The sequence below is a fragment of the Agelaius phoeniceus genome, chromosome 6, assembly GCF_051311805.1.
Source record: "Agelaius phoeniceus isolate bAgePho1 chromosome 6, bAgePho1.hap1, whole genome shotgun sequence".
Taxonomy (NCBI): Eukaryota; Metazoa; Chordata; class Aves; order Passeriformes; family Icteridae; genus Agelaius; species Agelaius phoeniceus.
The window spans coordinates 43051375-43065801 of NC_135270.1; the positions used below are offsets into that span (position 1 = coordinate 43051375).

At 39.1% G+C, this 14427-nt stretch overlaps 1 protein-coding gene across 15 annotated transcripts in view; it reads left to right on the forward strand.

Annotated features, from left to right (window-relative positions):
* Positions 1–14427, forward strand: part of NRXN3 (neurexin 3) — an 868815-nt gene that overhangs the window by 318071 nt on the left and 536317 nt on the right. For all 15 annotated transcript variants that reach the window (XM_077180570.1, XM_077180572.1, XM_077180566.1 and 12 more), the window contains one exon: positions 8567–8686. In XM_077180570.1, coding sequence (XP_077036685.1) covers positions 8567–8686 — 120 coding nt within the window. The remainder of the gene's footprint in view (positions 1–8566; positions 8687–14427) is intronic.

The following is a 14427-nucleotide window of genomic DNA, read 5'->3' on the forward strand; positions in this document are numbered from 1 at the left end:
GTATCTACACAGGAATAAAGAGAAGAATTAAATCTCCAGCTTTTTCACTCCTGCCTCTTGCTTTGATTTTACTGCATCACTGGAAAGCTAATAAAAAGTAAAGCTTCCTTTAAATAGAATGTCTTCTCCTCTTTATTACTGTTGTGATGTGCTAAAGTCTATGCATAATTGTTGCTATAATGGTTACTTTAAAACTCTCACTTACGGTAAAACTTCATGAGGTTCTGCATATTTGTAATTTCTGCATATACTCATTTCTTGGGTGGCAATTTACACCCATTAAACAATTATACCTGAAATCAATGGGTAGTTGCTTTGAAGATGACTCCACCCTAGCAATTAATAAAGTAACTCTAGAACTTCAACCCAGTTTTGCTTCCATAATAGCAAAATATATCAGCGGGTGAAACTCTGGAAAGCAGCATAGAGTACTGTAACTCCTTTGTTCTCACGTAGCACTGTCTGAGCAGCAGCTTCAGTGAATGTGGCTTCCCTCTAGTGGTGCTCCCTGCGGTGGATGCTGCTCCTGTGATTGCCTGGTGCCCCAGTTACACCAGGAGTAGTCTTGAGCTTTGCTCTGTGAAAATTTCACATGTACAAATAATTCCTTAGGCAAGTTGTAGATGAGTGACAATATAGCAGCTTCTGTATTCCTTGGTATAGCAACACTGAAGCTTTTGTTGCCCTGATCTGTTAGGGACAGCAGTTTAAGGTGTGAGGCAATTGTGAAGTGATTCATATGACAGCCTTATCTGAAAACAAACATAGAGTCAGTGCGACTGAAATCACTTTGAAGTTAGTTTAATTAAACTCTTGTAATTCTTAATTTTAAAAGCATGAATACTTGAGGGTATTTTACATACTTCCCTGTCCCTTTTTGACCTCCTCCCTGATTGTAAATATAAAATAAAATCCCTTTCTTTAAAAGTGGAAAAAACTCACTCAATAAAAATGGGAAACGCTCTAGTACCATGAAAAATTAAGATTATCTTGAATAGATAATAATTCTTAATTTTTTTTTAAACAGTGGAATTTTTTTTTTTCATTTAGCTTGAAGTTGAAATATTTTGGATGTTTTCTAAGTCAGAATAAAATTATTTTTGGATGAGATGAAATTTCCTTTCATTAAAATTTCTATTTAAACCCTTTTGAGGGGATCAGGTTTCTATTAAGATGAACACTTTTCTGTTAAAAAATTATTTTGCATTTGATATACAATGTAGTGTCTAAGGCATTAAAATTCAGCAGCAGTGAAATTGAAGTAAACAAGGAACATAACCTACTACCTTTGATGGAAAAACCTCCATATAAATACAGTTGTGCCATGTGTGACCTGTATGATATATGCAATCAAATTATCTCCCTGTTCTTAATCACAAGTTATAGTCACCTGAAAGACACGCAACTTAATTTCTGCACTAAGTTTTGTTTCAGAGCCTTATGAAAAAGCTGCAGCTGTGTTGAATGCTGCCTGAATCTGTGCTGAACCCTATTACAGCTATTGGCCAGGGTGTCTGCAGTGAAAATCAGAGTTATTCAGTATGGTGATATATGTATTTATAGCAAAAGCAAGGAACTATGTTGTGCTTTGTTGGGATTGGCTTTGGTTGGCTTTTTTTTTATTTTTTAATAAGGAGTTTAAAAATTAAAATAGATTCTATACAAAATAATTAACCTAGCTTAATTTTTTCATGTTTATATGGAGATGGGGGGGTATGTTTGAGAGATCTAGTCGGGTGGTCTTGCTAGTTTTCAGTTAGTTGCTGAGCTAATTGCCTGCACTTGGTTAGTCTGGGTGTTTCAGGGAAGTCTCACTTGCACTTGTGAGGCTAATTGACTCTGTGGATGTTTAAAGGACTTTGTGTATATGCTTTTTACTGCTGAATGGATGTCAATAATTAAATTTTGCTTCTGGGTAGGCTGATGTAAATCATCTCAACTTTATTGACTTTTCACAGTAAAGCCACTGTGTGAAGCTGTAAACATAAAAGTTTTTAGCATGCCTCACAGGAAGGTTGTTTCTTAAGTGCATGCTATGTTTGTTTAAACTTGTGGGGTAGTACATGGACATGATCCTGCTCCTTGAGGAAATGGAAAGACTGCTGCAGGTAAGGTCCCCAGTGGAGATACTGAATTATCTGTAGGGGGTGTGCAACTGCTTATTCCCTGTTGGCAGCCAACATTTTCTTGAAAAGAGGAATTCTAAAGCCTGTATATGAGCAAAACAAGTGTGTGTGTATGAGAAAATAGGTTGATTTGACTGGGTTATCTAGACAAATGTCTGCAAGGTACAGTCTGGGGTTGCCACTTGTTTCTTAGCAATTAACAATGCTCCTGGTGTTGAAAAGCAAATCCTGGTCAAAGAAAAGACTGTCCTAAAACACTTTGTCCATACTAGTGCTGCCTGAAAGAAACAACAAAATTTACACTAGTGGTTTATATTTAACCAAGATTGAGAATTACTGAAGATTTTCAGAGCAGCTGCCAGCTCTGCTTTTGAGCCATTCTTGTGTTTTGATATTTGACCTACGCTTTGTAGGAACTTACTGCACTTCAGGAAGCCACAAAGGTGTGTGAAAAATTGCCAGCATCTTTGTCCTTGCACCCATTTCTTCCTTTTTTGAGGTCTTGTGATTCATTGACAGGTTTCACAATCTCTGTGCACACATTTTATACAGCAAACCACAACTTCTCGGGTCGTTATTTAAAGGTGGAAGTAAAAACAGCCAATGCCCCTCCTCCATCACAAATGGAAAAAAAAAAGGGGGGGGCAGGGTCACAAAGAAACTTCCCCTTCCCAGCCCCTCCTTTCCTTGGAATGCTAATGGCATTCTGACAGGACGTTGGCCTGTATAAAAGAGACACAAAGATCCATCTTTCTACTGAAAAAATCTGAGGTGGTAGCTAAGGATTTTAGTGAAAAATTAAAAGCAGAGAAAACCTTCTCATTACCGAGGGTTTTCTTTGAAAAGCGTTAGTATCACTGTAGAATTCTTTATCACTGTAGTTGTACTGAGGGAATCACCTTGTCCATTCTCACCAATATGGCAGTGTCCCTTCTGTTCAGCTCTTGTGGTGCTCTGCAGACTTCAGTGTTCCACTTCTGTAGTGTTGGATAGGATATGCAATGATAGCCTGGTTTCATGCAAGCCATTTTAATCTTATAAATGGATCAGATTATGACAGCCTGCACCAAAGTAAAAGCACCCTTTGATCCACCTGTGAGAAACTGCAGAGAGGATTAACCCTCTTTCTCCTTTATCTCACAGAGGAAATCTCCATGTGCTGTTAGCCACTGAGGGTGAATAAGAAATGCATTTTTAGAGGTATTGTCAAAATTGCATTCCTCTGACCAGTTGTTTGTTCTGAACCAAGTGAGTTCTTGGGGAGCACATGGAAAGCAACTCAGCGTTTTTAGAAGTCATGATCTCTTTTTAAATCTTTATACTTTGGCATGTGTTTTCTTGGCACTTTTATATAGGTTATTTGAGCCAAGCTATTAATTAGCAGCAGTGCACCTTTGATACAGAGGTTATGTTTGGGACACTCTGGGCAGATTGGATGGAGTTCTTCCATGTTTGAAAGCATATACTAATTTTTTTTGTATGACCAGTATGCCTAAAAGTTTGAGTAGATGTTGAAGGATTCATTTGAGAATGAGGAGGAGTCACTGTGGCTGAATCAAGTAATATTTGCTCAAGAAGCCTGAACTGCAGCTGAAGTCCACAATTTGGGGATGGCTGAGAGACAGGTATTTTTGCTTCTGATTAAGTAGTATTTGCCACTGCAAAGCATAAAGGGAATATTCACTGCCTCGTTTGGGTTGGAAAATGAAATGTGGTGATCAATGCCCTATGATACACAGACCCTCAGACAGGATTAGGAAAGGGGATGGAATGACCAAGATGATCAGAGACACCAACAGGAGTGAGGGTCTGTCAGCTTAACTATTACATTGTTGCAGCAGTAAAAACTTTCTTGTTCTGTTTACTGTTATGTTGTCCTTTACTCTTTTCATGCATAAAAAGACATAGATTGTTGAAATTACCTAATGCCCAGTGGCCCAAAGTATTACAAATAGAAAATGTTTCCAGGTGAGCCGTTCATTGCTGCAAGAGTTCCTTGTTTGCCTTTTCTTGTCTTTTATCGTTAAAGATTGTTATACAAAGGGAACATACAAATCTCTAGATTTCTTTCTCTGTCTATTTGATCTTCTGTTTTGCTTCCTCATATGTCTGTTGTCCTTTCTGAAGGATGATGTAGGTGCAGATAGCTTGAAAGGAGGAAAAACCATAAAAATGCAAAACATAAGACTACAGAAATGCCTGGCAGGAGATTGTTCTTAGGGACAGCGTTATGGTGCAGGAACACATGGCTCATTTCCTTTCTATTCTCCCCAGCATAAGCAACTGTTGGATTAGGCATCTTCAAGGCCTTGTTTAAAAACTGATCACACATAAATGTCTGTATAGTAATGGCACATGTAGTAATCATGCTCAATGAAATGAATTTTGGTATCCAGATGTGAAAGTCCCTGCATACACAGTTCTTGGACCTGCTTAGAATTCAATGGAAGCTTATACAAAGAACAGCAATTTATTTGCATGCTCTCCGTTGAAAAATGGTGACACAATTTTGCTGGTTTTCAGGTCAGCCCTCCACTGCATAAATGTCTTGAAAACATTTGAAAATAAGCCAGTTTGAATAGAGTAATATAACGTTTGTTTAATGCTTTCTTTAAAGATCAGACATGTTTGGTTTGAAAAACTTATCTGAATGCTCTTAAGCATGCTCAAGAATTGAATTTTTGTATGTAGTGTTATCTGGGTAACCCCACTAAAAGAAGCCAATGCCTATTTTTTCAAAAGAGAGGGTGGTAAGTGAACCAAAGCATTAAAACTTTTTTTTTTGTTTCTACTGATCAAATATTAAATTGGCTGATGAAGACATGGACTTAAATAATAAAGTAATTCATATCTGCAGTGCTTAATTTTCAAATTTTTAGCCCAAGGTATTAACCAATTGCTTCTAAGTAGATGTCATGGTTTGACACTGGCACAATGCCAGTGCCTCCATGAGAATACTCTCTCCCTGGTTTCTGCTGTGAGATGTGACCAGGAATAAGCAAAGCAGGCTCCCACTTAGGAAAAAAAAATTATTAACTAAACTACAAGGAAAAGGGAGAAAGAAGAAAGAAACACACAAGGAAAATGAAAACTTCACAAATACATCTCCTCCTCCTCCCCACCAAATTCCCAATACAATACATCCCCCAAATCATCGACTCTCTGTCCAGCACCACCCTTCAGAATACTCAATCCTCAGTTCATCAAGAGGAGAAGGAGTCCTTCTTGTGCCAATGGTGACCTCTTCCTTTCAATGAGACCTCTTCCAGCGCTCTCACCACTGAACACGGACCAGAGCTGCTTCTAGGGTCGACTTTTAAGGATGCTTCGTCCCACTCCAAAAAGGCACAGTCTCAACTTTGGGACATCTGCCCCCCCATATTTTTCCCCCCCTGGGGCCGAGTGGTACCCACACTGAACCCTCTTGGTTCTGTGGCCATTGCCTCCCCCTAGAATGCAGTCTCTGTATCACAAGGAACATGGCTCTGTCCATGGCTACACAAAAAGAGTCCAGCAAAAGCTACTCCATCATCTCTTCCCACTAAGATCCTTCTCTATTCTTCCAACAGCTCTCACTTGCCCAGACCTCTCTCACACTTGCCCATTTCCTTCTTCATCTTCCACTCTATCTCTCTTCTAGGAAAGGTTAATGTTCTCTAAAGTTTTCATTGTCTGAAAAGGGGTTAAAAGCTCCTACAGGTGGCTGGCTACATCCCTCCCCCCCCCTTCTTATCCTTCTCAGCCCTGCTGCCGGCACAGGCCCATGTTTATCCAGTTTCAAGGTTACAGTCCCAGGCAGCGGCTCTTTCTCTCTCTCTCTCTGTCTCTCAGGGGGGGCTGCCCAATGGCTCCCGGTGTCTCTCTCTCTCTCTTCCACCCTTCCACCCTCGGGCTCAGGCCTACCTCTCCTGGCCACATGGCTTTCCCCTCCCCTGCCCAGCCAGCAGCTGGGCTGGGGCAGAGACCCGAACTCTTTCCTGCCGGGAACCCAAGAGAGCCGCCCAGGGGAGAGCCCTGCTTTTAACCCCGTGTTCTCAGAGGCGGATCCCTGTCCCAATGACCACATTAGGTGCCAATATTAAAATCTGAGCACCAATTGGCCTGACCACAACATCCCAGAAAACATATCTCCTGTAAAACCACCACAGCAGACAACCTTATTCATTTGGAAAATATGGGAATGCTGCAACTTTCTATTCATTTATTTGTGAATTGGTTAAGCTACATTTTCTAAGAATATATTCATATAACTTCTGTTGGTGTCACAGTTTTGTTTTGAAAGTGTTACAGTGGCCATCAAGACAAGCCAAAGCCTAGACTGTTTTAGCTGATCCCTGTTTTTCAGGCTAGGGTTGAAAAATGAGGACTAGAAGAACAGCAACTGAGTTACTCAACCATGCTGAACACAGAGCTCTTGCATAGAAAGCATTGCATTGTCAATGAGCAGACTCCAGCACACTTGACTATTTCTCTTGGCTGAGCCCTCCAGAGCTCTAAGGGGTATGTAGAAAAAAATGGGTTTTTTAGAAAGCACTTGCCATCCCTTCCCCCTTTCCCCTGCTTCCAGATGGCATTATATAAACACACAGTTCCAGGTGACTTCCTTCGTCTTCCTACCTGGGAAGTGGCTGTGTAGAACTATAGTAACTGATGCTGTATATTTTGATGTAGACAATAATTTTGCTGTCTATCCAGAGAGACCTATAATTTTGTGAATTATGCTTTGGGATAAAATGTACTTACTGATGTAAATCTAGCATAACTTTCTTGGATTCTTCTTTTGCTTGTCTAGTGCCAAAAAACTTAAACTTTATGGCCATGATTTAGCTACCTTCTTTAGCTGGATGTACATGTGTGGTATGTGACTTTGGCACATGGATGAGGGACGGCAGAAGGGTTTCTCCTGCTAAGTAAATATTCTCTGTAACTTCAATATGTGACTCCCCATCCTTTTAATCCAAGAATGACACTTGTCTTTCAGGTCATTAGAAAAACATTTCTTTTCATCTTAGTTTATGGTAAAATTGGCTGGCAATAGTCTTTATTTGAAAAAAGTATTAATCTCTTTTTTATTAGCATGAACTGCATGATTTTTTCAAAAAGAGTAATGGAACTTTTATTTTGCTTTGGTCTTCTTCTGAAGAATTCCTGTACTACAGATAGATTCCTAGCTGAATGAGACACCACCTTCTTTGCCCATGTTCCTTCTTTGGTGAGAAGAAATTACAGTAATGCTACTCATTAGGCACTGTGCATCCTGGGGCTGTGGACTATCTGACATGAGTTTTACCAGTGCAGTATGATGAGCTGCAGCAGTGCCTCCTTTTCCCTATCCTACCTCTGTTAATATGTTCAATATCTCTCATTGGGTTTTTTTCCTTGGGTTTCCCTTTTGCCAGTTTGGGCAGTGGATCCAGACCAATGTGCAACGAGTTTGGCTATGCTAATTCTACAGTTTCTGGTATACTTGGATCAAAACTCCCCACTTTAATACTATACTGAAATAAGGATAGATGCTTTTAATTTAGCACACACCATTATTCAATTTTACTTGCCATTTGACAGGAGTGAGATGTTCCAGTCCTGTAATCTGAACAATTAATTTTTTAAGTAATTGCCTGTCAACTGTGATGGGTGAGCAAAACTAGACAAATATGGGTAGCGCTAGTGCTGTTTCCCCAGGAGCATTGTTTGCAAGGGCAACTATGGTATAACCTTTTGGAGAAGACGGGGCTCCTCTTTCTCTTTTGACTGCAATCCAAGGGGTGAAGTAAGCACCTCAAACCTAGGCTGCTTTTCCAAAGAACTTAAAGCAATCAGCAAGGTTGGTGAATGGTTTTCTTTGAAATTCTAATTTTTTAAAAAAATTATTTATAAAGGTGGGGTATGAAGTTCTTTGAGGGTTTTTTATTGCTGTCTTGGGAGGTTTGTGGAGTTTTTGTTTTTAGTTGTTTTTTTTTTGAGACTGAAACCAACCTGGTGTTTGATACTGAAGTGTTGAAAGACCAGTGTGTTTAACTTTGAAAAGCATCCCAAGTACCTTGGGGATGTTGTAAATCCAGATTCTTAGGAGAGCAAAATGCTACTGTAATGGATCCCCTTTGAGACATTTCAGTCCTCAATTTGCTTTCCTATTACTGTAGTGTGCTGTGCAGTGTGATGTTTGGAAATTAGTACCACAGCACAAGAGAGATTTCTACCCATTTTTAATGTGTGTGACTTTAGGGCTCTGTGGAGGGAAGCACCTGACTGAGTGGAAGGGTTTGCGATTCCCTGAGCTGGGAATGTGTAGGTGTGAGGGTTGATTCGAGGCTGTCATATACCTGTACACTCTACTGGTCTGTATCACACCAAGTTGATTTTCATGACTTTTCCCATTGAGAAAGTACTAAAGCAATTGTGGGTCTGGCTTTAACTGCTGCACCTATCACCCTTCCCAGGCAAGGGACCTGAAACTCTTTATGCTGGGCAGAAACTCAATGACAATGAGTGGCACACTGTCCGCGTGGTGCGGCGAGGAAAGAGCCTCAAGCTGATCGTGGATGATGATGTTGCTGAGGGTAAGTGTGATGCATCAGTGTTTTTTGATCACTGTGTCTCTGTTGCTAGTCTTTGCCATTATGCTCCTTCTCCCTGTTCTTCTGGATATCTCTCCCCCACCCCTTCCTGTTAGCACTCGTGTATTATTTAGTGTTACAATGTTGAAAATGAATGTTCAGGTCTGAGAGACTCAGCCAGCACCAGAAACTTCTGTGACAACTGTAATGACCTGAGATATGGGTTTAGGAGACAGATAAGCTTATACTTATCTCAGACTGTAGAGGGTTCAGCAGAACTTTCTCTTGGTCCAGGTAGACTGAACACACTCCATTCCTGAGTTGCACGTGTGATGGTTTCCAATGCTGTGGAATCAAGGCCAAGGCTCTCTGGACTGTTCCTCTGCACAAACTTTTCCTTGATGATAAACCTGCATGAAGTACATGTGTTACAGAGCACAGAGTTATGTCTCTGCTGCTCATTTTTAGTTTTTCTTCCATTTTTTAAGATTTTATTTTATTTTTTGTAGTTTGGGCATTATAGGTTATTTCCTTTATGTTTTTTTAGTTTCCCAAGCTCTTGTGTGCATGGTTCAGAGCCATCCAGAAGAAAAAGCAAGCAAAGATGTTTATTCTCAGCTTTGATTTAGAGTTTAGGGAGGATCCTGACTCTGCAAAGTGTGTCAGTCCTTTTTTTTTAAAATTATTTTAGTTTTTAAATAATTTTCTGAATTTTCAGACAGCTTTTTGAGCTTCTACTTCTTGTTGCAGAGAAATGTAGTTGAAGGGAGGAAAGAAAAGATCAGTCAGGAAAGTTGGTGTGTCCCAGGTTAAGATTTGCATTGAAATGATCAAAGTACTCCAGATTGATCCTTTTTTAATTGCAGAATTTTAAGAGATTGTACTTTTCATGTCCATTTCCCCATGACTGCAAGAGCCAGAATCCTATTTTTCTTTTCTTTTGAAGATCTAAAATTCTCATATTTGTATATAACTTTAGGAACTGGGCTTTTGAGAAAAACATCAGCCTTTTGGAGGCTGATGATAATAAAACAACAACAACAAACAACAAAAACTAAGACAAAAACCCAAACCAAAACAAAACCGGGAATCCTGGGTGCAAAACTGATGCAGGTATAATTGTTAGTTTACACCCATGCTGGTTTGCCAAAAAGCTGAAATCCTCTTATCTGAGTAGCTTTGACTCAGAATGCAACTAGGAGTAATGGCTGCCACATAGTGCTGGAACACTGTAACCTATCTCTGAAAAAAACTATTTTTATTCTGTATGAATGTGAATTATTTTAAATATTGTGGTAATTTAGATAATTTGGAAAGCCAGGAGTCAGAAATCTGAAATATTCTCAAAGAAGTTGGCTTACAGGAAAATGGTTTGAAATAAGTTTTCTCTCTGAAGTAAATATGTACCGTCCTATATAGGCTGTGATTTTGCAAGAGAGAACAAGGAACATGCAAGAAAAATAATTCCCTCTCCTCGTTGAAATTCAGCCTTGGTAGTGGCTTGGTCAAAATTAGCTCATAGGAAAAATGAATTTTATTTAGGAGGGAACTTAAAAGAAACACTTCATCCCGATTACTTCTAAATTTGAGAACAATTCTTCTGGATGTGCTTTTTTAGGAAGCACCACGGGGTGGCACTCTTTGCATTACCGAACCGATCCCCCAAAGCCATCTGTTCTTCAAGTCTTTTTCACGAAGCTGAGTTTATAAATAATAATGATAGAATCCTGTACTAAAATAGGATACGCATATGTACATGTATATGAATTACATAATTAAAGATGCATTACAGCTAAAAATATCTGTTAAAAGAATGCCATCATGGCAAAGTCAGAAGTCAGAAAAGCCAGAGTTAAGATTTTTTGTGCAATCTGCATCCCACTTCCTTGGGCAGATGATAACAGTCTTCAGTGGTGTGGTCACATAGATTTTTCCACAGGATTCTTGCTGTCTTAAGCATAGATCAGAAATCTAAATTAGGCCCCCAGTAAAAATAAACAGCCTATCTGATTTCTGTTTTCTTATTGCTTGTTTGCAACAATGCACACCAGCTGAATTTTGCTCTAAATTTAGATTATTTTTTTAAATTTTTCAAGTTTTTTTATTTTGTGTGTGTGTGTGTTTTAGGCTACTCATCAACATGTTTATACAGAACTAAAAAGCTTAACTGGATTTATTCCCATGTCCATGTTACGTGAAGTGAGTGGGCATCTTTTTCCCATTTTACAGGTTTGGGAGCAGCCAGATTATAGTTGGATGTATTTGGTACCAATTTGCTTTGTTCTTTTAGTAATTTTCATCAGAAAGATTCAGCATGTCTGTAAATTAGTTGAACCCTGCCCCTTGGAGAATTAGATGTAGACAATTAATGACCACCTATGAAAAATTTGTAATGAAGTGTCTGACTTGATTTCCTGTAGAGCATCCAAGGCAGAGACAGAATCCAATTTTGGACAGCATTTTACTGTTTAATGCAAAGGTTCAAAAAACCTTTGTCCCACATTCCTCCTGACCTCAGAACAGATGTCAGAACATCAGTGGTAAATGAGACACAAATACAGCAGATATATTCCTCTCTATGGCATCTTCCTAGCACCCAAATACCACAGTGGAGGCTGGAATTTTTTCTGTCTGCTACCACTTGAAATAGAGAGCTTCTGATTGCTGTAGTAGGTACAGTACTCTATAGAGCACAGTGGGGAACTAGAGGTGAACTCTGCAGGTGGGGCTGATAGCTAATGAGATCAGAAAATCCTGGATTGCACTCCATGACTTCCTGGGAAATTACATCTCTGTCCTGATTCTGATCTTGTATTGCCATGTCCTTTGCAGCTTTTCACTCAACTACTCCTGACTTTCTACAGTACTGCCTCTAGCACTAATTTTTTTTTATTAACCCAGCTCCAGTTTTCTCATTTTTCACCTTTTCTAAGATTCTGGTCTCACTTTCTCCAAACTCCCTCACTCCATTTTTAATGCCCCCTATATTTGGGCTCCCTGTCCCAATGTACTCCGGATTCCCCAGTCTTAGCTTTTTTCTCCTACTCAGGCCACAATTGCCTTATATTTTTTTAAGTGTAAAAGAAAAAGGCAGGAGTTTTCTTGCCTTTGATAACTGACTTCTCTTAATTTTATTCTTCTAATTTTTTGAAGTAAAAAAAACCAGGCTTTTTTTTTAAGTGACTTTTATAATTTTAAGAAAATACACTTCTGGTTTGGAAAAATCATAAATTTTATAACACTGAAATCAAAACTCTAAGAATCACAGTAGTGGAAGTGAGAAAGCTGTCTAAACAAATTTCCCCATGTACAGTTTCAATTTCTGGAAACTTCAATTTTTCAAACTAAAATAATATTATTTCTGGTAAAGAACTGTTTCTGACACTTGAATTTTTAAATAGTCAGAAATTTATGACTCCCTTCAGCTGCTTCTAAGTTTGATCAGCTGTGTCTGCTTGGATTGAAGTTTTCCATGGTCTTTGTATAATTGTATAGATATTTAGATCCACTGGTAAAATTTGGAATAAGTGAAAAAGGTGAATTGGTTTATATAATATTTTTTCTTCATATTTGAAGTAGATAGCTGAAAAAAAATTCTAATAACAATTGTGCTTGCTTGCTGTCTTTGAATAAAATTTGTTCACATTTGGACCAAGTATAAATTGAAAACCTGCAGTTTGTACATGACTGTGAGAAGTGAGTTAGAAATATTTCAGAGTTTCCAGAATGTCTAAGCAAGAAAATGACCATCAGTTCATGTAAACTGACTCTATACATTACAAGCCAGGATGTATCATCCAGGTGTCTTTATAAGTGTATTCAGGTTTTGTTCTATCCCCAACAGAGAAAAAAAAGTCAAAGTCACAACTCGTAGGAAAAGTCTTGAAAGGACGACTGGTTTTTTGTTGGTCTATTTTTTTTTTTTTTTTTTTGTCTTTTAATGCCTGGAAGTTCTTATGGTGAGAAATGTTAGGAGACTTCAGGAGACGGCACAGATAATGAGAAACCTTTCAGCCCAAGTTGATGTAACCTAGGGGAATTGGAGGAGTTTGTTCTGTGTTCAGCTATGGTGATTGGTATGATTCCTAGGTATAACCCCAATGACTGACAAATATCTCTTGCAGTGACTGGTTGAGAGTTGTGTAGATATGCTTGCAGTGACTAGTTGAGAATTGTGTAGATATATATGCTTGCTGACCAGCAGATGCAGTTAAGTCAGATACTGTTGCTAAATTTTGTCTGTCTATAGCACAGTGGAAATATTTATTCTGGTCTTTATCCAGTTGTCAAATTTCACAAAGTTAGTGTGACTTTAAATATCTTTGTTCCCTCTGGATTTTAAACCTGGTGAATTTTACCAGCACATTAAAATGTTATGAGAGGGACCAACAGGTGGTGTGGCTGTATTCTTTGGAAAATCTGCTAAAAGAGAGGACTGTGCACTGATTATCATCATGGACAAAACACACTTGACTTGGAGACAATTAATTTAATTTACTGCCAATTAAAAATAGAGTTGAATGGTGAGAAACAAAGACAAGAAAGCAGAACAGTGTCTGCCACCCTCTTTTATTGAATTTGCTCCTCCCTGCCTCTCCCACCTGCCCCCGCTAGGCAGAGAAGGGGATTGAGGAATGGTGGCTGTGCTCAGCCTGTAACAGATCCTCTCTGATGCTCCTTCCTTCTGACACTTCTGTCCTGCTCCAGTGTGGGTCCTAGCCATGGAATGCAGTCCTTCATGAAGTGCTCCAGCATGGGTGGTCTCCATAGGCTTTCTCCAGTGTAGGCTTTCCAGGGGCTGCAGTTCCTTCAGCAAATATCCACCTGCACTAGCACAAGAGTCCTCTATGAGTTGCAGTGTAATTGTCTGCAACACTGTAATCTTCTTTGTGGATGATGGATAATTTCTACTCTGGCACCTGGAATGCCTCCTCCCCCCTCTTTTCAATCCTTGATGTTTATAGGGATTTGAGTTGGTTTGTTTTTGTTTTTTTTCCCCCCTTTGTTTCTTGTGAGTAGCATTATGTCCTTTCTTACACATTTTTTCCCAGGTACCACCATCTTGTCCAAGGGGCTCAGCTGTGCCCTGTGGTGGATGGGTTGTAGCCATTTGGAATTGGCCATTTCAGGCACGTGATAGCCCCAGCCTTTCCTCACTAAGGCTGCAGCTACTGCAGAAAATTTCGTGAGAGAAAAAATAATGGCCTACATGTAGCAGAATTTAAATAGTAGTTGTACAGTGAACGGTCGGAAAACAACTAAGTTCTTAGTATTTCATTCATTCCTTTTTACTAAGTGGATCAAGGCTCATGTACAAAAACACTGTGCACATGTGACCAAATAGCGAGCACTACCTTAATGAAGAGCTATGGAGAGCTAAAATAAGATTGGCTGAAAGGATTTTCATTCTGATATTGCCCAACTTGTCCTTATAGCATACTGTTCTATTTCATCCGTCTGTATGGGTTCTGTGTCAGCACTGGTGCCTAGCACACTTAGTGAAACATTTAAACAATGCTGTATGAGGAGTCTGACAATAGTACTTGGCATACTGAATAGCTTGGATATTTTGAGAGGTTAAAATCTTGTCATGATGTGGTAAATAGCCCAAGTGGTAGGTTGATGATTTAAATAGATGGAGGGCTTTTTACCTGTTGCATTTTGTCTATTTCCTTCCTGCCATGCTCTTAAAAGAGAAATAACATTAGGCACAAGGAGAGAACAAAGGAATAAATATCAGCAAT